Here is a 24,277-nt window from a genome sequence, read left to right on the forward strand (position 1 = left end):
GCCAGGTATGGTGGCAGGCGCCTGTAATCCCTGCTACTCAGGAGGCTGAGGCAGGAGAATCGCTTGAACCTGGGAGGCGGAGGTTGCAGTAAGCCAAGATCATGCCATCACACTCCAGCCCGGGGGCCAAGAGCGAGACTTTGTCTCAAAAAAACCAAAAACATAATTTAAAAATGGGCAAAGGTAGGCTGAATGTGGTGGCTCACGCCTGTAATCCTGGCACTTTGAGAGGTTGAGGCGGAAGAATTGCTTGAGTCCAGGAATTTGAGGGCAGCCTGGCAACATCGCAAAACCCCGTCACTACAAAAAATACAAAAAATTAGCTGGTCATGGTGGCACATGCCTATAGTCCCAGCTACTTGGGAGTCTCAGGTGGGATAATCACTTGAGGTTAGGAGGTTGAGGCTGCAGTGAGCTGTGATCACGCCACTGCACTCTAGAAAGGCCAAAGGTTTGGAATAGACATTTCTCCAAAGAAGATACACAAGTGGACAATAAGCGCATGGAAAGATGTTCAACTTCATTAGCTGTCAGGGAAACGTAAATCAGAACCACAATGAGCTCCCACTTCTTACGCACTGTGATGGCTATCATAATAATTTTTTAAAAAACTAGACAGTAACAACTGTTGGTGGGGATGTGGAGAATATAAAATGGGGCAGGTTGCTTTGGAAAACAGTTTGGCAGTTCCTCAAAAGGTTAAACATAGTTATCATATGATCTGAAAAATTCCACTCCTAGCTATGCATCCAGGAGAATTAAAAACATATGTCCACACAAAAACTTATACACGAATATTTGCAGCAGCATTATTTATAATAGCCCAAAGTGGAAATAACCCAAACGTCCATCAATTGATGAAACCATACATAAAAAGTGACTTAGCCATATGGTGGAATATACAGTGGTGTATTACTCAGCAATAAAAAGGAATGAAGTATTCATACACACGACAATATGGATGAATGTTAAAAACACATGCTACATGAAGGAAGCCAGACACAAAAGGTCACACATTACATGATCTCATTTATAAAAAATGGCAAGAATGGACAAATCTATCAAGATAGAAAGTAAATTAGTGGTGGCCAGGGGTTGAATGGAGAGAGATGGGGAGTGATTGCTAATAGGCAGGTTTCTTCCATAGGGGATAGAAGTGTTCTACAATTAGACTGTGGTGATGATTACACAACCCTATGAATATACTAAAAACACAGTATTATACTTTAAACAGGTGAATTGTATGTATTTGAATTCTATCTCAAATAAAGCTATTAAAAAAAAAGCGGGGGTGGGGGGTGTGGGGTGGGAGGTGCCTCTGCTTGTCTATTCCATGGCCCTGGCCCCATCCTGAGTCACATGACTTAGAGGAAGCTTGTCCAACCCACAGCCCATAGGCCACATGCAGCCCAGGACAGCTTTCAATGCGGCCCAACACAAATTCATAAATTGTCTTAAAACATTATGAGATTTTTGGCTGGGTGTGGTGACTCATGCCTGTAATCCCAGCACTTTGGGAGGCCAAGGCGGGTGGATCATTTAAGGTTGGGAGTTCAAAACCAGCCTGGCCAACACGGCAAAACCCCATCTCTACGAAAAATACAAGAATTAGCTGGTCATGGTGGTGGGCGCCTGTAATCCCAGCTACTCAGGAGGCTGAGGCAGAAGAATCACTTGAACCAGGGAGGTGGAGGTTGCAGTGAGCCGAGATCGTACCACTGCACTCCAGCCTGGGCGACAGAGAGAGACATTATCTCAAAAAACAAACAGAAAACAAAAGACATCATGAGATTATTTTTGTGATTTTTTTTGAAGCTCATCAGCTATCATTAGTGTTACTATATTTTATGTGTGACCCAAGACAATTCTTCTCCTTCCAAGGTGGCCCAGGGTAGCCAAAAGATCGGACACTCCTGATCTAGAAGCTACTGCCCAAAGAGAAGAGCATGAATAGAGCTGAAAATGCAAGACTAGACCCCACCCTGAGCCCCAGACCATGGCAGGGATATACTCCCAGCTTTGTGTCCATGTACGCACAAGCATACAAATCCCTGCCTCTGCTTTCCATGACCCAATCTTGCCCTCCATGGTGTGGTTTAAATGTAAAGCCAGGTTGGGCATGGTGACTCATGACTGTAATCCTAGCACTTTGGGAGGCTGAGGTGGGAGGATCGCTCAAGGCTAGGCAACATGATGAAACCCCGTCTCCATTAAAAAAAAAAAAGAATTAGCTGGGCAGGTTGGTGCCACCTGTGGTTCTAGCTACTCTAGAGGTTGAAGTGAGAGGATTGCTTGAGCATGGGAGGGAGGCTGCAGTCAGCTGTGATTGCACCACCACACTCCAGCCTGGGTTACAGAGCAAGGCCTTGTCTCAAGAAAAAAGTAAAACAAAATAAAAACAACTGTGAAGCTTAGAAAAAGAAGTAGTCAGAGGCACCTAAGCCTGTAAAGGTATTTACTCTCCCTCCCATCACTGCAGCACCAGCCCTACCCTCACTGTCTCTTTCCTCTCTTGTGGACTTTCTCTGGAGCCTGCCCCCAGCATTCTAGAGCAATTGCTTTCCCTCACCCTGCTGGCTAGGCCGCTGGGGCTTGAACTGTAGCAGGGGCAGATACCACACACATCTTTTTCCTACCCACACTCAGTAAACATCAATAACTTTGGAAAACCGCAAAGGCCAAACAAGAACAAATGGAAAAGACAAAAGAGCTCAAATTCACAGCCTTTGGCTGGTGCTTCATTGGGCCAGTAGTTCTCAAGCCTCTCTACTCATGTGTTTCTCTCAAGGAGATGCCCAGGGCTGGCTTCCCTCAGGGACTATGTTGACCCTGGCCTTGAACTTTTGGGCTTAAGGAATCCTCCTGCCTCAGCCTCCCAACTAGCTGGGACCACAGGCTTGTGCCACTGCACATGGCTGGATTGGCTTATTCTAGAACAGCACTGTCCAATAGAAATATAGTATGAGCCACATATATAATTTTAAATGTTCTAGCAGCCACATTTTTAAAAAGTATGGCACATGTTCTCAAGATCTCCTAAGGTTGTGTTATAGGCCATGGTTTAAACAGAAATTTTTTTTAAAGTAGAAAGAAATAGGTGAAATTAATTTTAATAATATATTTTATTTAATCCAATATATCCAAAATCTTTTTTTCTCTTTCTTTTTTTTTCTTTTTTTCCCCCAAACAAGGTCTCCCTCTGTCACCCAGGCTGGAGTACAGTGATGTAATCACAGCTCATTACAGCCTCAACCTTCTGGGCTCAGGCCATCTTCCTACCTCCCTGGTAGCTGGGACTACTGGAGGCCAGCCTCCCTGGTAACTGGGACTACAGCCACACACTACCATGCCCAGCTAATTTTTATATTTTTTGTAGAGATGGGGTCTCACTTTGTGGCCCAGGTTGGTCTCCAACTCCTGGGCTCAAGCAATCCTCCCTCCTTGGCTTTCCAAAGCGCTGGGATTATAGGTATGAGCCACCATGCCCAGCCCCCAAATATTTTCATTTTAACTTGTAATCCATAAAAATGAGATTTTCTATTTTTTTTTTTTTTTTATCATACTAAGTTGTTGAAATCCAGTGCTTATTTCACATGGCACATCTCCATTTGGACGTGCCACATTTTAAGTGTTCAACAGCCACACGTGGCTGGTAGCTGCCATATTGGACAGCACAGCTCTAAAACCTGGGTCATGTTGCAAAGTATGTTCAAGGCCTAGTATTTTCTAAAAATATTAATTTAATAGGCTGGGCGCAGTGGCTCATGCCTGTAATCCCAGCACTTCGGGAGGCCGAGGCAAGCAGATCGAGACCAGCCTGGTCAATATGGTGAAACCCCATCTTTACTAAAAATACAAAAATTAGCTGGGCATGGTGGTGGGCACCTGTAATCCCAGCTACTCAAGAGGCTGAGGCAGGAGAATCACTTGAACCCAGGAGGCGAAGGTGGCAGTGAGCAGAGATTGTGCCACTGCACTCCAGCCTGGGCAACAGAGCAAGACTCCATCTGAAAAAAAAACCAAAAAACCAAAAATCAAAAAATATTAACTTAATAATAACAAGTACTAAGGAGAAAATAAGGTTCAGAGAGCTGAAGTGACTTGCCCAAGGCCTTAGCTGGTGAGTGGTAGTGGTTAAAGAGCTCAGACTGCGGTCAGATGAGAACGACCTTCACAGAGTGATGTGAAAATGATAGGAGATACACACGGAAAGTGAGCAGCACAATGCCTGGCTTATATCTACAGCTCACAAGCCAAGAAACATGAACCCCATCATCACGATGCTATTAACACTATCACCACAGGGAGAGGAAGGCTAACAGGGAGAAGGCAGAGACCACTCAGGGTCACTAGCTGGGGAAACCCTGCATCAGCTGACATTTCCCAAGACTGCCCCTTGAACGGCTTGCACCACTCACCGGACTGGTGGGTGAGGAAACTACCAGCTTCAGACCAGCTCCGTCATGAGCCTGGGCCTTCTGTGGGCCATTCCCTTGGCCCACTTCTCTGGCTGTCTTGCTGATGGTACTAGAAGGCTGCTGGCCTGAGGTGCTCTCTACACGCTGCTGTAAGTCCAGGGCACTGGGCACCCGGGGACGTGGCTCCTGCATGTGGACACCATCTTGAGTTCCAGAGGCTGCCTGGGCAGGAAGGGGCTCTGCAGGTGCCTCATAGTGCAGGTGTGTGCTGGTGTTGAGGCCATGGAGGGAGAGCAAGGCCTGTGGTGTGGGGATCTCCGTTTCTTGGCTCAGTCCGTTGGTTGGCACAGAGTTTACCTGGGCTTTGCTGAATTCCAACAATACCCTAGAAGTTTTAAACAAAGAAACCTGTGTGACAGGTTGTTTGCGACAATGCCCAAGGCTATTGGGGCAGAGGGAAGAATGCAAAACTGCTGTTTTATGATTTAAAACAACCCACACCTTCTTAATTATCCACTGCACTCCCCATCACACAGTCCTCCTCTGACACTCCCACCACATTCTTCCTGGCCAGGATTTAGGCAGACTGGGTGGGCAGGTGATTTGTGGAGCCTGTGATCTCAGGTGAAAAAGCTCCCACAGCAGAGAAAGAGGACTTGGTGTGAATGAGGACTTACCGGCATTCTGGGCAGGCTAGCTGTGGGCCTGGAGAGCTTGCTCAGCCAAACACACAGTTGTGTGGGCAATCGTTTTCCCAAACATGGTGTGTAGCAGAGCCTCCAAGGACAGTGTCTCAGAACAGGCCTCCTCCTCAGCACAGAGAGTTGAGGTGCCAGGACTCTGTGCCCTGGGGCAGGGACTAGGAGCAGCAAGGGCTAAACAGGTTTCCTGAGCGAGGTCGTATTTTGTTCCTGGGCAGGCACTGGGACAGCAGGGCTGGGGGAGGTGCAAGGGCTGGTCCCCTCAGAGCTGGACTGGGTGTGGAGACAGCAAAGCGTCACATCCCCAGAAAGTGCTTCTGGGGCTCAGTGTACACCAGGTGTGTGAGGGTGGATATGAGTACACACGAGATGTGCCCCTGCTCACTCTCCATGGTGGGACTGCCACTCTCTGTCTCCTCTGTGCTGATTCCTGGGGCCACAGGGAGCAAATGCTACTGTCTTGGCACATGTGTGTGCACACACACACTCACACATACACAGTGCACAGAAACATGTCCTGGGCCCTCTGGAATGTGCACTGACTACTAACTGCTCCTCTCTCTCCCAAGGCTTCTGAGGAGCCAAGCTCCATTTCAAAAATAAACCCATTTGCTATCTCTTCTGCTTATAAAACCAGTGGAGCATGTCATGGGCAAAGGGAGGTTCAGATGGCCACAAGCTGTCTAAGGCCCCAAAGCCTCCATGCATCTGCCCTGACGGCTTGTACCGGATCCAGAAGATACATGAAGCTCAGCTTAATTTGGGCTTATGGAAATGAGGATTTTAGAATTCAGGTTGCTTACCTGATTGTCTTCCCAGTGAGCTCTGCACCATCTTAACCCCAAACAACATTTCAAGACATTATACTCAAGAATAGGTGGCCAATCCATATATAAGTAACTGATTTTGGCTGGGTGTAGTGGCTCACGCCTGTAATCCCAGCACTTTAGAAGTTTGAGGCAGGTAGAATTACAAGGTCAGGAGTTCAAGACTAGCATGGCCAAGATGGTGAAACCCCGTCTCTACTAAAAATACAAAAATTAGCTGGGCTTGGTGGCAGGCGCCTGTAATCCCAGCTACTCGGGAGACTGAGGCAGAGAATTGCTTGAACCCAGGAGGTGGAGGTTGTAGTAAGCCGAGATCGCACCACTGCACTCCAACCTGGGTAAAAGAGTGAGACTCCATCTCAAAAAAAAAAAAAAGTAAATGATTTTCAACATAGACACCAACACACTTTAATGGGGAAGGAAGTCTTTTCAACAATTGTGCTGAGGTAAGTGGATAATTACATGCAAAAGAAAAAAGCTGGACTGCTATCTCACATTGTGTACAAAAATTAACTCAAAATGGATTAAAACCTAAAGGTAAGAGCTAAAACTAACTCTCAGAAGGAAAGAGAAGTATAAACTTCATGTCTTTGGATTAGGCAATGGTTTCGTAGACGTGAGATCTATAGCGTAAGCAAGCAATGAAAAATGAATTGTAATCCCAGCACTTTGGAGGCCAAGGCAGGTGGATCACCTGAGGCCAGGAGTTCGAGATCAGCCTGGACAACATGGTGAAACCCCATCTCTAATAAAATTGCAAAAATTCGCTGGGTGTGGTGGTACGCACCTGTAATCCCAGCTACTTGAGGGGCTGAGGCGGGAGAATCACTCGAACCTGGGAGCAGGGGGCTGCAGTGAGCTGAGATCACACCACTGCACTCTAGCCTGGGCGACAGAGTGAGACTCTGTTTCAAAAAACAAAAATAAAAAACGTTTGTGGTTTTTTGGTTGTTGTTTTTTTGTTTTTTTGAGATGGAGTCTCGCTGTCACCCAGGCTGGAGTGCAGTGGCGCCATCTTGGCTCACTGCAAGCTCTGCTTCCCGGGTTCGCACCATTCTCCTGCCTCAGCCTCCCAATTAGCTGGGACTACAGGCGCCCGCCACAATGCCTGGCTAATTTTTTGTATTTTTCTTTTTGGTAGAGACGGGGTTTCACCATATTAGCCAGGATGGCCTCGATCTCCTGACCTTGCGATCCTCCCGTCTCAGCTTCCCAAAGTGCTGGGATTACAGGCGTGAGCCACCGCGCCAGGCCAAAACGTTTGTGTTTTAAACGATACTATCAAGAAACTAAAAAGACAACTCAAAGAATGGGGGGAAATATTTTTAAATTATACAGAAGGGCGTATTATCCAGAATATATATAGAACACTCACAAATCAACAATAAAAAGACAAATAACCAAATTGTTAAATGGGCAAAGGATCTGAACAGACATTTCTCCAAAGAAGATATCCAAATGTTCGATAAGCACATGAAAAGATACTCAACATCATTAATCATCAGAGAAATGCAAATCAAAACTACAATGAGATACCACTTTATACCCACTGGGTTGGTTATAATAAAAAAGACAGAAAATCACGAGGGTAGGCAAAGATGTAGAGAAATTAAAGCTCATATATATTAGTGGTGGGGATGTAGAATGACACAACTACTGCAGAAAACAATTTGGTAGTTCCTCAAAAAGTTAAACATAGAGTTACATATGACCCAGCAATTCCACCCCTAGGTATATAACTAAGAGAATTAAAAACATATGTCTACCCAGGCTGGGCATGGTGGCTCATGCCTGTAATCCCAGCACTTTGAGAGGCTGAGACAGGCAGACCACCTGAGGTCAGGAGTTCACCTGGCCAACATAGTGAAACCCTTTCTCTACAATAAGTACAAAAATAAGCTGGGTGTGGTGGCGGGCCCCTATAATCCCAGCTACTCGGGAGGCTGAGGATGGAGAATCGCTTGAACCCAGGAGGCGGAGGTTGCAGTGAGCCAATATCGCGCCACTGCACTCCAGCATGGGGGACAGAGCAAGACTCTATTTCAAAAAATAAATAAAATAAAACACAACAATACCATCATTTGAACACTATTGATGCCTATGTGCCAGGGACCATTCTAAGTACTTAAATCTAAGTACTTAAACCCTCCATACAATACCTATGCCACTCAGTGATCATTATAATACAGATCCAGTCTACACAGAAGGAGCTATTCAGGACAGTCAATTCACTAGCCCAACTGCAATTTGGTTTCTGCCAAGCAGAACCGCTTTATATTAATAAATTTCATTTTGAATGTTGTGTCTTTTATGCTGTTATGTTTAATTTGTGGATGTTTTGATTTTATACATGTAATGATAAGCACAAGGAATTTATGTCTAATTTAAAGTTACAAATAATTAAATAATGTAATAACTTTGATGAACTCTAAGTGTCAGTGAGAACATTTTACCCTTGAAATATACACTTCAAGAAATGCTGGTCTCTGTGGATGCTCAAGGACTAACTTCAAGGCCCAGCTCTACGAATGCTGATGCTGGCTGTGTGTTTGTGCATCTGTATGTCTTAGATTTGCCAGTTCCTCACACCACTGTCTGGAATTCGTCTATACATCCTGACCCTTGCCCCTCCAGTTTCCCCATAATAGCCGGGACAACACTTCCTGCACAGAGAGGATGGTTACTGATTCAGTGACCTTAAGCTGGAATTTTCCAATCACAAGACACATGAGATAAAAGCAAGACATATGACAAGGGGATGGCTGGCTGGTCTGCAGAGGAGGCAGACACACAGGAAGGGCTAAGACAGGTAAGTGAGCCTAGGTCATGCCCTGTGCCTGGGTCACACTGCAGGCCTGTCACACCACGGTCCCAGTGGTCATGGGAGGCAGAGACTGTTCCTCCCCAATGTATTCTACCTAAATTCCTCCATTTAACATTTGAAAACTCCACCTAATGTGCTCAGAAGCCATTTCTGGGCCTAAGACAGAATCTCCTATATGCGTTTGACTAACAAGCAATGTGCCTGACATTCCTGGGCTTGTAAGTGGTGGAACAGGACTTGAAACTAGGTCTGCTCCAAGCCCAGTCCGTAACATCACCCAATGCTGGTGCTCTTCCTATGCTGGATGAGAACCCTGGAGGGACCTGAACCAAGGCAAGGGCATAGGACGAGTGGAAAGAAGGTCCCAAACACATGGGATCTTCTTTTCAGCTCATGGAACATGGGTCCAACTGAAGGAGGTTTTTAATAAGAAGTTTCCATTTTCCACCTATCAGATGAGCAAATATCCAAAAGTTCACTAATACCTTCAAGTGGCAAGGCTAAGAAACGAGGACATTCCTGGTGGAGTGTAAATGGGCAATAATCTGTGAATATTCTATATTAGTCTATCCTTTTGCTCAGCAATTTTGCTTCTGGGAGTTTACTGAACAGAGACAGTTATGCAGAACTAAAAGACCACATACACAAGGTTATTTAGGAACACACGGGCCCTAGCACCCATTAAATACTGGGCTGATTAAGTAAACCAAGGTACATTCATACACTGGAACAATATGCAATAGAAAAAAAAAGAATGAGGCTGGGCGGGATGACTCAGGCCTATAATCCGAGCACTTTGGGAGCCCAAGGCAGGAGGATCTCTTGAGCCCAGGAGTTCAAGACCAACCTGGGCAACACGGTGAGACCCCCATTTCTATAAAAAATAAAAATAAAAGAATGAAATAGCTCTGATATGAAAAGATCTTCTCCAAGACAAGATATAGAACAGTATATATATACTGCCTTTGTAGGGGAGAAAGTAATAAATAAGGAGTAAATTTTTAAAATCTTTTTTTTTTTTTTTGAGATGGAGTCTTGCTCTGTCGCCCAGGCTGGAGTGCAATGGCACAATCTCGGCTCACTGCAAGCTCCGCCTCCCGGGGCCATGCCATTCTCCTGCCTCAGCCTCCCAAGTAGCTGAGATTACAGGTGCCCGCCACCATGCCCAGCTAATTTTTTGTATTTTTAGTAGAGACAGGGTTTCACTGTGTTAGCCAGAATGGTCTCGATCTCTTGACCTCGTGATCCGCCCACCTTGGCCTCCTGAAGTGCTGGATTACAGGCGTGAGCCACCGCGCCCAGCTAAAAATCTTTTTACTGGTATTTGTTGTAGATGAATTTAGAAATTTGGAAGAATATACAGGAAATTAATTATTATGGTTGTAGGGGTGGGAGGAAAGAACAGGGTAGAGGGAGAACAGGAAGGGGAAAGGCTTTCACTATATATGTTTTAGATTTTTTTTAACCATAAAAAGATTACGCAAATTTTTTTTTTTTTTTTTTTTTTTTTGAGACAGAGTCTTGCTCTGTCACCCAGGCTGGAGTGCAGTGGCGCGGTCTCGGCTCACTGCAAACTCCACCTCCCTGGTTCATGCCATTCTCCTGCCTCAGCCTCCCATGTAGCTGGGACTGTAGGTGCCTGCCACCATGCCCGTCTAATTTTTTGTATTTTTAGTAGAGACGGGGTTTCACCGTGTTAGTCAGTATGGTCTCAATCTCCTGACCTCCTCCCGCCTCGGCCTCCCAAAGTGGTGGGATTACAAGCGTGAGCCACCGCACCTGGCTGCAAAAATTTTTTGAAAGGTTGTGTGAAGAAGGCTTTGCCCAGCTCTCTCTCTAGCCCAGTTCATCTGCCCCACATACTCTTCCACACATCTGTCTGTCCCCAGCTGTCCACCACCTCCTGCATGCAGCACTCAGGTCCTGTGTCCCCCAGGAGGTCTTCTATAAAGTCACACTCCTATGCATTATGTTTCATCTATTTGTTGGAAGTTTTAAATGTGCTCTGACCTATTAGTTTCCTTCCTTCTAGATGAAGACAACAATATTTGACACTGTGCCTTGTAGAGACTAAGTAACTTAGTTTGTTGTTGTTGTTTGTTTTAGTTTTGTTTTCTTTTTTTAATTTCGAGGTGGGATCTTGCTACATTGCCCAGGCTGGCCTCGAACTCCTGGGCTCAAGCAATCCTCCTGCCACAACCTCCCAAGTGCTGGGATTTGAGGCATGAACCCGCACCCAGCCCTGTCACCAGGGCAGAGCTGGAGCCCAAACCAGCTCTAAGCTGTTCGAAGTCCACTTTCTCCACTATGCCTGTATTGCCTGCTACAGCTCCCAGTGATTCCAGTCCCTGGAGAAGTCGATGTCTCCCTTGGCTTTCTTTAATTACTAATAGAGTTCAGTAACAGGCAATCACATGCTACAGGAAGAAAGGGAGGAAGAGAGGAAAGAAAGCAGGGAGGAGAGAAAATGGGAGGGAGTGGGGACAGGGTACTCACTCTTGCAGAGACCGGTCTGAGTCCTCAGCATTTGCTGTGCCCAGGTCTGAGTCGTAGGACATGGGCTCCTCGCAATGGTCCGGACTCTTGGAGCCATTCTCTTGGAGTAAGCAGCTATCAGAGTTCAGGCTGCAGGACAGCTGGGATAAACTGGCCGTGTCCAGGCTGAGGGAGGAGGCAGTCAGCTTCTGGTTCCTCCGGATCTTATGGCCCGAGTGATGGACTTCGATGTCCTCAGAGCCTGAGGAATGGGAAATGGAATCCAGAGACTCCTTCCGCTGTAGTTCTGCACCAGAGGTAGAGAGAGGGTCCAGCTCAGAGAGAGGGCAAAGCCCAGACAGGGCCAGTGGGGTTAGCGTCCATTCATTTAAGATGGCAGACTTGTAGGAGAGTTCGAAGGACAAGGACGTGAGGCCCTGCAGGAAGCTAAGGAGGAACTCGCCCTCCTCGGCATCCCGGAGCAGGGCAGTGGGCTGGTAGTACTCGCGCAGGCGGGCCTGCTCCTGCAGCAGCAGCTTCAGATAGCACTCCATCAGGCCGTCGTTCAGGGCCAGCCGCAGCCATGCCCGGCAGCGGCCCACATCTGTGTTAACAAACGTCAGGTGCTCCAACTCTGAGATGATGTGTCTGGGAAGGGAGAACAGACATGTTTCAAGAAACCACCCCAAATCACAGAGATGTGCTTTTATCCACTGGTTAGCAGGAACCAGCAATAACCACTGCAAATAGAGAAAGGCATGCAAAAATATTTGGTAATAGTGTTTTAGGCCAGATGTGGTGGCTCACGCCTATAACCCCAACACTTGGGAGGCCAAGGCAGGCGGATCACTTGAGCTCAGGAGTTCGAGCCCAGGCTGGGCAACAGGATGAAACTCCGTCTCTACAACAACAACAATAACAACATAGCCAGATGTGGTGGCTTGCAGTGTAGTCCAAGCTACCCCACTACTTGGGAGGTTGAGGTGGGAGGATAGCTTGAGTCTGGGAAGCAGAGGTTGCAGTGAGCCAAGATTGCACCACTGCACTCCAGCCTAGGATATATATATAGTTTTAAAGGAAAAGTGTTTAAAGGAAATATTAAGCTATAACCCCCAACCTTCTGAGATTGGAATCGTGAAAGATAATTTCCATGTTCATTCCAACTACCACTGGGCCCCTGACATCATCTGCTCATCCAAGGCATGCTGTTGGAGCTCCCTAAGTGCAAAGTCCTTGGAGCAGTGAAGATGCAGGGTAAAGACATAGTCCCTGCCCTCAGGCACAAGGGACTGATGAAAAAAGGCATAAAAGGCAGGAAATCAACAACCCTGTAAGAGGACTGGGGAGAGCTCCAATTACAGCATGTGGAAGAAGAGTTGGTAGTTTGGTTGCAAGGCCAGGAAAGAGAGAGTATTGAATATCAAACCAATAAGGCAACACGTGGCAATGGCTCCACACCCAGCCATGCACCAGAATCCCCTGGGGAACTTGAGCAGGATACAAGTTCTGGGGCCCCAATCTAGTGAATCAGTCTCCAGGCTGGCATCTGGGAGCCTGTGGGCTACAGATCTTTGTTTAGAAAAGTGACTTGACTACAATCATGCAGACTGCAGGGTAGATGTTCTGCATAAGGAGATCAGACCCCAGGTGTACCAAACTCAGTCCCGGAATGCCTCGGTCTGATGTACATGCCCCTCCTCTGAGCTACCACAGTCCCTAGTGTGCGTTTATCTCCCCCATGGGAATGCAGACCGCATTCTACTAGGCTCAGTGAGTAAGCTCCAGGGAGCTTCACCTCAGTAAATGTTGACCAGATGACGGACTCAAGGAAAGACAGAGTGAGGTAAGGGGGACAAATAGAAAGCCAGTGTCACCCAGGAAAGAAGTAAAAACGTGAGACAGGGCAGTGGCAGTCGGCATGGAAAGGAACATCAGAGACTGACAAGGCTTCTTTGGGCTGAAGGTGACATTTAATAGTCCTTAGAGGCACAGTGCCAGCTACTTGCTCAAAAGTCCAGACACAAGAGATAAGTGTCTCAGAGTGAATATTCATATGCTCTTCCTGATTCCACTCTTTAATAAAAATAACCCCACACCTCCTTAAGAGATAACATTTATGGCCAGGTGCAGTGGCTCACGTCTATAATCCCAGCACTTTCGGAGGCCAAAGTGGGTGGATCACGAGGTCAGGAGTTTGAGACCAGCCTGATCAACATAGTGAAACCCCATCTCTACTAAAAATAAAAAAATTAGCTGGGCATGGTGGTACGTGCCTGTAGTCCCAGCCACTTAGGAGGTTGAGGCAGGAGAATTGCTTGAACCTGGGAGGCGAAGATGCCAGTGAGCCGAGATCGCACCATTGCACTCCAGCCTGGGTGACAGAGCGAAACTCCGTCCCCAAAAAAAAAAAAAACAGATTTACAACTCGGATGTTTGAATAATCTAAGGCAGGGTCAGCAAACATTTTCTGTAAAGGGCCAGAAAGTAAATACTTTAGGCTTTGCAGGCCACAAAACCTCTGTTGTAACTATATAACTCTGCCCTAGTGTGGCAAAAAAGGCTGTTCCTGCTAAAGGCGACCAGTCCCAGGGCTCAAAGCAACCACAGGCTCTTGCCTGAGTGCTGAGGGTCTCAAGATCTGCTGGCACGCTGGCTGGGAAGCTTGGTCTAGAGATAAGCCTTTCTAGAAAACACTGTCAACCCCTACCTCACCCTATCTCTATGCTAGAACACAGGGCACCTCTGTTGGCTTCCGGAACAGCTGGGGAGGAAAAGTCAAATGTTCCATACTCTGCTGCTCCTCCCCAAAGCAAAACCTCTCCAGCTAAATCTCACTTGTGGGTGACAGCTTTCAGGAGGGGCCAGAAGACAGGCTGGGGCAGAGGCTTCTGGTGGGCACTTTTCTTCCTTTTTCCTCCAGCCTCAGCTCGGATGTGCTTGGCGTGCAGGCCATGGATAAATACGGCCTCCAGGGCGCTGCACATGGTGTTGGCATCTCCGTCTTCACTAGTGACCACTGTGTCCAGGGACACGTACTGCTTCTGCAAGGCCTTCACGGATCCCACCAGCTTCTTCTTGATGACCTAGGCAGCACCACACAGAACACAGGCCTTTAGCGGAAAATGCTATGGAGAGTCCCTAGAGTGTAATCCTTTGCCTGGTGCCAAATACATGTGCAACCACATGCACACACATCTATGGGTGTGTCTGCAGATTCCTTCTGTTAAATTAGCACATTGTTAACTATAGCAAAGAAAGATAAAGCATAGAGAAGAAAAGGAAAATCACACACACTACCCAGAGACAATCACTGTTATTGTTGTTTTGCATGTCCTTCAGTGCAGACACTTTTTGTTTTTTAGACCAAACTTAAGTGAACTTAGAGTCATATAATCTTGTGTTTAAATATTGGCCCCATCATAGCTGCAGTGACGGGAGCTTGGGTAAATCCATCTAGAACAAGGGTGGGGCTTCCCACCTTTTTCACATGGACAAGTTTCTGTAGAGAATCAATAAGCCAAGAGGCAAAAACAAACAAACAAACAAAAAACACCCACACTGCTTTAGAACAATAAAAACATGAGGAGAACAGGAGCATGGTTTACGTTAAGAAAGATCCTAGGCTGGGCGTGGTGGCTCAAGCCCGTAATCCTAGAACTTTGGGAGGTCAGAGGCAGGAGGACTGCTTGAGTCCAGGAGTTCAAGCTGCAGTGAACTATGACCACACCACTGTACTCCGGCCTGGGCAACGCAGCAAGACCTTGTCTCAAAAAAAGAAAGAAAGAAAAAAAAAAGAAAGATCCTGGGCCTGGAAGCCAGAGGGACTAGGCTCAGTCCTAGCTGTCAATAACCAGATGGGCCTCCTCAGACCTTCCACTTAACTTCTTTGAGCCCCAATTTCCTCATCTGTTAAAGTGGAAATAATACTTTCTGATCTATAGCATTTTTTTTTCAGGGAAGTGGTTTCTGGTGAAAACCAGAAAAGCTACTAGATAAATTCTAAAAAGAGGCTGGGTGCGGTGGCTCATGCCTGTAATCCCAACACTTTGGGAGGCCAAGGCAGGTGGATCACTTGAGGTGAGGAGTTTGAGATCAGCCTGGCAAACATGGTGAAACCCTGTCTCTACTAAAAATGCAAAAAATTAGCCAGGTGTGGTGATGAGCACCTGTAATCCCAGCTACTTAGGAGGCTGAGGCAGGAGAATCACTTAAACCCGGGAGGTAGAGGTTGTAGTGAGCCAAAATCGTACCACTACACTACAGCCTGGGTGGCAGAGTGAGACTCCATCTCAAAAAATATATATATGTATATATATATAAGCTGAGTGTGGCACTAAGACTAGTGTTTTATTCATCCTTGTGTCAATACTTGGCACTGTGCCTGGCACATAGAAATACTCAATAAATGTTTGTTAAATGAAGACACCACAAAATGTACATAGAGTCTTTTGGAAATATACAGTAAAAATTGAGCATAATTATAAGTATATGAAAATCACATAAGTGTTTGGAAAAGGACTGGAAGGGATTAAAGAAAAACTGGTTTGAATTGTTGGGTGATAGGATTATGGATACATATTTTAATATTTTATTTTGATTTCAGTCAAAACTATGTTAACATTCTTTGAAAAGTTAAATTTGAAAAAATATAACAGCTTTAATAAGATATAATTCATATACCATAAAATACACCCATTTAAAGTATACAGTTCAATTGTTTCTAGTATATTAACACAATTGTGCAACCATCACCACTATCTAATTTTAGAAGATTTTTCCGGCTGGGCACGGTGGCTCACGTCTGTAATCCCAGCACTTCAGGAGGCCAAGACGAGTGGATCACCTGAGGTCAGGAGTTCGAGACCAGCCTGGCCAACATAGTGAAACCCTGTCTCTACTAAAAATACAAAAATTAGCCAGGCATGGTGGTGTGTACCTGTAATCCCAGATACTTGGGAGGCTGAGGCATGAGAATCGCTTGAACCTGGGAGGTGGAGTTTGTGGTGAGTCAAGATTGTGTCACTGCACTCCAGCCTGGCCGGCAGAGTGAGACTCAAAAAAAAAGAAAAAAAGATTTTCATCACCCCAAGAAGAAATACTGATATATTAGTGATTGCCAGGGGCTGGGAGAAAGGAGAATAGGAAGTGAATGAAATCACTAACCTATTTTCTATTTCTGTGGTTTTTCGTATTTTGTACATCTCACATGAATAGATATGAACACAACATATGACCCTTTGAATCTGACTTCTTTCACTTAGCATAATATTTTCCACCATGTTGTAGCATGTATCAGGACTTCATCCCTTTTTATTGCCAGAAAATATTCCTCTGCATAGATATACCACATTTTATTCATCCATTCATCAGTTAATAGACAATAAGGTTGTTTCTACTCTTTTGCTATTATCAATAATGCTGCTATGAACATCCATGTACAAGTTTTTGAGTGGACTTATATTTTTAGTTCTCTTAGGTATATATCTAGGAGTGGAATTGTATACATAATTCTATGTTTAACTTATCAAGGAACTGCCAAACTATTTGCCAAAGTGGCTGCACTATTTTACATTCCCACCAGCGATATCTGAGTTCCAATCTCTCCACATTTTTGCCAACACTAGTTGTCGTTTTTTTTTTATTGCAGCCATCCTAGGGGGTGTGAAGTAGTATCTCACTGTGGTTTCGACATCCATTTTCCTGATGTCTAATGATAATGAGCATCTTTACTGGCCACGTATGTATCTTCTTTGGAGAAGTGTCTATTCAAATCCTTTACCCATTTTATAACTGGAGTATTTGTTTCTTTATTGTTGAGTTATAAGTGTTCTTTATATGTTCTGGATACTAGACTCTTATCAGATATTTGATTTGCAAATATTTTCTCCCATTCTGTGGGTTGTCTTCATTTTCTCGATAGTATCCTTTGAAGCTCAAAAGTTTTTATCTTGAAATAGTTTAATTTTAAATGTTCTTTTAAACGCAAGATGTTATTAGTATATTATATTTAAAAAGCACATACACACTTCGTTCAACTGAGCACCTACTAGGTGTTGGGTTAGGGTATACAGGGAGAAGTAAGGCATACCCTCAAGAAACGCATACCCTCATGGAGTCAGTTTGTGCAGCTGTTGTTAGAAGGCTGAGTTGGTCAGGGTTCTGCCCTAGCTCTGGAGGGTCCTGGGGTGGGATTCGGCCAGGGGTGGGAGAGTGGGGGTGCAGAGGGGAAGGAAGAGCCTCTGCATGAAAGCCAGTTGGGAAACAGGTGGAACTGGACTCTCCTGTGGCCAGGACGGGGAAAGGCACATCTCTGAGGGCTATAGTTTCTTTCAAGCAGAGAGTTCTCTGAGCTGGGAAGCAGCAGTAGGGAGGAAAGGGAAATCCTGGCTTCTCCCAGAAAGCCACCTCAGGATGCTGCTAAGGGACCAGCCCCAAAGCTACCTGACTTCCTGCCTTTCCAAGGGAACAGAGAGCTCCACCCAGAGTACCCAAGACAGCCCAGGAGGGTGCAAAGGGCTCTCCAAGAAAAGGTCCTAGGGGGCTCCAGTGAACTGCTCACAAATAATTACATTTAGAATATCCTAGAAAATGGTTAGTGTTCAGATATATGTAAGTTACCAATTTACCCCCATTACTGAAACAACAAACCAGAGCCTGGGAATACCTGTTTCCCACCAATTCAGTGCTTTGGCCAGACTGTGACCAAATCATGGCCTAAGGGCAGAGGGCTGAAGGGCTGAATGGAAATCCTTGGTCTTCAGGTTACTGATCTTAAATTCCCACTGCTTTTTGTAATCTCCATCTTATCACCAATAAGGTGATCTAGAAAGGACAGGGTCTCCTTGGAGCCTGCTTGTGCTGTAACTTTTTCTCAACCTGGCCTCTCTTGCAGGACAGTGCCCATTCATTTCGAAGTGAGCCAAGCAGATGAAATGACCGTCCCCTGCAGCCTTCCCCACCCTTGATCCTCCCACGCCCACCTACCGGGATGGCAGCCTGGGGGTCCAGTCCATTCTCCACCACTGAGAGCATCTCCACTCACGCAGCTACTCCCTCGGAGAATCACATGGCACCTGAAGAGACAGATGGCAGCCAGATGAATGGGCAGGCAACTATCCCCCAGCCAGAGTCCTTTCCTAGCAAGCAGTAGGAGGTCAGCCTCTCTTACTCAAACCACAGCCGAAAGGCCTTTGAAGAGCACAAAAGTTAAAACTGATAATGGGTTTGAAGGAAGGAAGCGAGGAAGGAAAGTCCAGGGGGCTCAGTCCTTGGGAGGCAAGAAGTCCTGGGTGCTGGGGGTGGGTCCACCCCACGGAGTGGGTGGTAAGGGCGCTTCACATCAAATGCTGCCCAGAAAGCCAGGGCTCTGTAGGATCGAAACCTGTAGGCAGGGAATGACAGGCTGATTCGGATACGGAGCTGCGGGTTCGAGAGGAAGGCTGCAGCTGAAAGTGGCAGGAACCCACTGGGACCAGGAAGCAGGGGCTCACATTCAGGGGCTGGGTCCTGCAACACCCTGCCCCCACCCCTCACTCCTTGTTCCTTGTTCCAGTCCAATGTCTGCCAGCTCAGCAGTAAAAAGTACAACTGGAATGGCTTCAAAAGGGAAGGGCTCCCTCGCTACACTTCTGCTTCTCAACAGGGCTTTGAGGGTCTGGTGTGAGCAGTACAGACAGGGACTTGTCTAATCAGGACAACCACAAGGTCTCATCGCAATTTGCCACTAACCAGGTAGGCATGCGGAGACCTCTCAGATGGAGAATGTGTACACGCCTGTCACAGGGCCTGATATGTGCCTGTACCTGATATGTTGTACCTGGTATCTGTCATCCCAGTGGATGTGGCCACCTAAACCTACAGACCAAGAATGTCATCGCCTAAATGAGTATGCAGGAAGAGTTGAAGTCAGTGAGTGGTTACATCCCTCAGGGCTGCCAGATTCCTCCTGGGAGTGGGTGGGGTAGAGTGGGGTAGGGCCTGAGCCTGAGGGGGCTGCTGGCTGGCTTGGCCCCACCCCAGAAACTTGGACAGACCTGGGCTAGGCAGGCACATTCACACGTAAACAAATCTCTAGTGAACGCCCGGCTGAGCATCAGGGGAACGCTGGGAAGGGTGATGGCTGTCTCGGCTCTCAAACAATCACTGCACAAAGAAGTTAACAAAACCAAGACAAGTTAAATGGGCTCGATTCTCTTTACATATATTGCCTAATTTATAGTCCTCCTATGCACCCTAGGAGTGCTGTTTTATTGTCTCCACCTGACAGATAAGGAAATGGCAGCTGACCCAGGTCAAGAACATTCCTGAGGTCCCAGGGCTGATAAGTGGCCTGACTCCACCACCAGCCTCCAGAAGGAGGCCAACCCCAGCCCTAGGAAAACCAGATCGCTGAGTGAGTGCTGTAAACCAAAACTAAAATTCTAAGCCCCCAAACTGCCTGAATGGGCCCCCCTTGGCCAAAGGGATTTTGAAAAAACCTAAAAACTGAGTTCAGGCCATGACAGGAAGTGGGGCGTGGGCCATGCCTCATCCTAGCCTCTCCCTTTTGGAGCTTAGACACAACTGAGCAGCATTAACATTAAAACAGACTAAGACTGACAGAACAGACTCTCAGCAATTAAGATACCAACTCCAACCTGACTCTGGTCTAACATCACATGGGAGATAACAGGCCCTAAAGGAAATCATTTTACCACCAAGTATATTTCTTTGACATATTTTGGAATGGCCCTGCAAAGCCATCTCTTGTGGGGAAAATTTATATCCTGCAGAGATTCCCTTCCCTTTCTCGGCCTTTTCCTGATCTAGGAGAGATTTAACTAAGAGTCTGACACCTTAGAGACATTTACCATTTATTCTCTTGAAGGCTTCATCTACATAACATGAACCTTGGCTTCCACAACCCACCTTATCTTAACCCCAAGCTTTTCTTTCTGCTGACTTTAACTCTTTAGGTAAAGTTTAACTCTTTCAACCAATTGCCAATCAGGAAATCTTTTAATCCACTTTACCCTGCCCCCACCAACGTATACCTTACATGTATTAATTTATGTCTTTGCCTGTAACTTGGATAAAAATCAAGCTGTAACCCAATCACCTTGGGCACATGTTCTTAGGGCCTCCCAGGACTATGTCACGGGTCATGGGAGGCCCTGAGAACCTCTTCCAATATTTAACAGAGTTTGGCTGTTTCATCAACAGTGCCATCACCTCAGAGCTAGGATTGCAGGGGTAGTCTGGGAAGACCCCTTCACTGGAGGCCGGGAACAGGGGGGTGCAGGGAAACGTAAGGCCAGTGTGGCAGGAAAGGTTTCCTGGATAGCACTGGAGCAGCATGAGGTTTGGAAAGCAGACAGGCAGGCTGGCCCTAAATGGTGGAAAGTGCTCTGACTGGATCTCTGGCCTCTGGGGATAGCAGAGGGCAAACAGGACACGGGGAGTCAGGACCCAGAGCCAACCTCCCTAAGTCAGGTCCCTTAGGAGGAAGCAGGCGTGTGTGGAGGATGGTTCCTGCAGACCCAGTAACAGGCCAGGCGCTGCAGATGGCCAGAAGAGTCTCAGTTCTGACTACAGCCCCATCTGACTGCCTCACCATTCACCATGGTCTGCTCTCAGCTACCCAGGGATTCTCAGGGCCCTCCTCCGGAAACCAGTTCCCCATTCTGGCCACGGGGTGACAGGAAAAGGGGGTTGTATGCTATGGTGACTCTGCATCTAAGGTCACTTCCAGAAACAGGCCTGGTCTTGAGGTCAGGCTCTGTCAAGGCCACCGTTGTGCAGCTCAGCAGGCCACATCCAGCTTCTCTGGCTCCAAAACCCTGGGCTCCAATCCCAGTCCACAATTCCAGTGGTCTAAAGCCCTCAGGCCCACCCGTCTAGACAGAGCCCAAAGGCCCAAAGTTGCCCTCCCTTAGCCAGCTACAGGGTGGGACCCTAAGGGCTTAAACCCAATAATTTGAATAATAGCCCAGGCCCATTAAGACCTCATTAACTAATTAGCTGAGAATAATAGAGTATTCACAGAGTATTCACTGGGAGGGACAGGCCATTGGTAAGTGGGTGCTCTGGCCAAGTAACCGTATGCTAAGAAAACAAAATAGGCCAGGTGCCGTAGGCCAGCTGCCGTGGCCTACACCTGTAATCCCAGCACTTTGGGAGGCCGAGGCAGGAGAATCACTTGAGGTCAAATTAGCTGGGCATGGTGGCCCATGCCTGTAATACCAGCTACTCGGGAGGCTGAGGCAGGAGAACCGCTTGAACCCAGGAGGCGGAGGTTGCAGTGAGTCGAGATTGTGCTACTGCACTCCAGCCTGGACAGCAAAGCAAGAATAAACGAATAAATAATTTATTTCTCTAAATAAATAAATAATAAAATAAACTGAAGCTAAGAGAGACAGGGCCAGATAAGAGAAGGGTCACTTGGCCTAAAACAGAGTCAGAAATGCCACAAAATGACTGACAAGAGCTCAGATAAATCCAGCAGAAGAGCCACTTGAAAATTCACAAGATAGGACTGAGCCTCTGGGGTTCCGGCCACAATGCAGGACACCTCTGTAGGCAGCCATAGCACCCCACCTATCCGTGTCTGCTCCGTCATGCTCAGGGAGGCAGGGCTCAGACGGTCAGTGACATAAGAACTCACGGCGGGATCGGAAGGAGGCTTTGTGTCTCTTGACTGTGGGGACAGCACTGCGTCACCCACCCTGGTGGCCCAGATTCTGAATCTACCATCCTATGGAACTGGTTCCACTTTCTGTCCTCAAAACGCTCTTCATTGACACCAAGAACCAAAGTGAAGAGAGGCATGGCTTCAAGGAGACCTACCTGAAGGGAGTAAGGCAAAGTTGGGCAACACTACCCAAGGGCCCTTGAACATGACCGGTGAAAGCTTAGCCGGGGAAAGGTGACTGGTGCCATTTAGGAAGTCCCAAATCACACCAAGTCTACTGCCACCCTATGTATTGATTCACCCTCACATGGCTCTCCAGAGTGCAGAAAGCAGGCTTCTCTGATGTTCCTCTCTAACCTCATTTAATTCTTACAGCAATCCTGTGAGAGAGTGATTATCCCTGTTTTACAGAGGACAAAACTGAGGCTCAGTAGCAATGGGTCTCGGGTAAGGGACAGAACTCTCTGGTTTCTTCATCCCAACTCCTGCATCTTTCCCTGGACCAAAAGGCCTCAGGTCTTTGGCTCAAATTCAGGCAAACTATTATTTCTTCTACAGAGGTACTCGGAAGCTCCATTTCATCACAGAAGGTCTAAAACCAACAAGAAACAGTTCTGTCAATCAGATTTATAGCCCCAACCAGCTGAGCCCAGGTCCTACCAATGCTCCTGAAGTCTCAGAGTTATACTTTCTTAAATGTTCCAACATAGTTAGGAAGGAACAGTTCTGGTTGGTTTCCTGCATTATACTACCTGGCCTTCTCTATATGTCCAATTTCACTTCCTCCAGAGATCAAGAAAGCAAAAAAAGAGAATGACTTGGATGAGACTTACATTAAAAGAAGAAAGGTATAACCTGGTTTCACCACTCTCAAAACACTCCACCATCAGTGAACAGCAACCTCTTCTCTCGAGGGACTTCTCAGCCACTCCCCACGGCCTTCTCTCCACTGCCTGAATTGTGTAACTGGCTGTTCAGAGCCACAGCCTGGCTTTAAGCCATCCAACTGCTGTACCAATTGATGAGTCATGTTTTTTCAATTGGAAAAGAATGACAAAGTTATCCTCTGATTCAGAAAGGCAGCTGATCTTTCAGGCATGTGAGTGCTGACTGAGGAAACTGCACCCCTGTCCACCTGAGGAAAGCTGGATTTCTGTGATGGGTGGGGTGGTGGGGGTCGGAGCTTTGAAGCAATTAAGTACCAGATGAAGGGTGAGAAACTTCTAGCTTGTGATTCCCAGACTCAGGGCTAGTGGATGAGGGCAAAATTGTGGAGTCAGTGAACACTGGCTATCTTTCTTTCCTCCCTCCTTCCTTCCATCCAATAACACCCATCTTCCCTACAGTCTTGTCCCATATCCCAGAGGATTCTAACAAGGACCAAACTCTGAATGAAAACAGGACTGTTGCCTCACCCATTCACCAATGTATTTCTAGTACCTAGAACAGTGCTTGGCAAACACTGGTGCTCAAAAAATAAGCTGTTGAATGAACTGATTAACAAAAACAAGGCACAGGGCAGGTATCTCCATTTCACCCAATGTGGGAAGTTGGGGTATAACAACTGTTAAGTGCTGGGGCAACTGTGGAGCTCCTGTCATTAAGCCAAGCTGCCAATAAGGCTGAAAACAACTTAAATATACTGCATATTAATGGGAGGACATTGACGGTAAACAGTATTCACTTTTTCAAAGGAATACGACTATAAATGGCAAGCAGAGACAATGCTCTTTGGGGCCCTTTAAAACTGCAATCAGCCAGACACTGTGGCTCACGCCTGTAATCAATCCCAGCACTTTGGGAGGCCGAGGTGGGTGGATCACCTGAGGTCGGGAGTTGGAGACCAGCCTCATCAACAGAGAAACCTCTATCTCTACTAAAAATACAAAACTAGCCAGGCATGGTGGTGTATGCCTGTAATCCCAGCTACTTGGGAGGCTGAGGCAGGAGAATCGCTTGAACCTGGGAGGCAGAGGTTGCAGTGAGCCGAGATCGTGCCACTGCAGTCCAGCCTGGGCAACAAGAGTAAAACTCCATTGCAAAAAAAAAAAAAGAAAGAAAGAAAGAAAAAAAAACAAACTGCAATCAAATGGCTCACCCATCTGATGCCGGGTCCTCGGGATTCAGAGAAAATGTGTACGAAAAAGCCCCCAGGAAACTATAAACGCTGAGCATGAGACTTGGGTGCCTCTGGAATGTCCTTCTGCCTCAGCTACTCTGAGATAACGTGGTTCCCTGTGTTCATGGAACCCAAGTGGCCAAAAGTCAATGATCCAGCACTTGCAAGAAAAGAAAGCGATTCAAGAGCCTCTGTACCCACCTAGACCTCAGCCTCCCCAGGATCTACTCACCTATACTCTTCA

General features: G+C 46.7%; 1 protein-coding gene across 6 annotated transcripts in view; it reads right to left on the reverse strand.

Moving 5' to 3' along the window:
- Positions 1-24,277, reverse strand: part of PLEKHM1 (pleckstrin homology and RUN domain containing M1) — a 54,771-nt gene that overhangs the window by 28,934 nt on the left and 1,560 nt on the right. For 5 of the 6 annotated variants that reach the window (XR_003306794.1, XM_026447631.1, XM_026447630.1 and 2 more), the window contains exons 2-5: positions 18,230-18,318; positions 14,081-14,328; positions 11,267-11,893; positions 4,419-4,803 (exon numbers count right to left, since the gene is read on the reverse strand). Coding sequence is in view for 5 of the 6 variants with exons in the window: in XM_026447631.1 (XP_026303416.1) it covers positions 4,419-4,803; positions 11,267-11,893; positions 14,081-14,328; positions 18,230-18,277 (1,308 nt within the window). In the remaining variant the exon portion in view is untranslated. The remainder of the gene's footprint in view (positions 1-4,418; positions 4,804-11,266; positions 11,894-14,080; positions 14,329-18,229; positions 18,319-24,277) is intronic. The other variant, XM_026447633.1, reaches the window with a different exon arrangement.

Source organism: Piliocolobus tephrosceles, chromosome 16, assembly GCF_002776525.5.
Source record: "Piliocolobus tephrosceles isolate RC106 chromosome 16, ASM277652v3, whole genome shotgun sequence".
Taxonomy (NCBI): Eukaryota; Metazoa; Chordata; class Mammalia; order Primates; family Cercopithecidae; genus Piliocolobus; species Piliocolobus tephrosceles.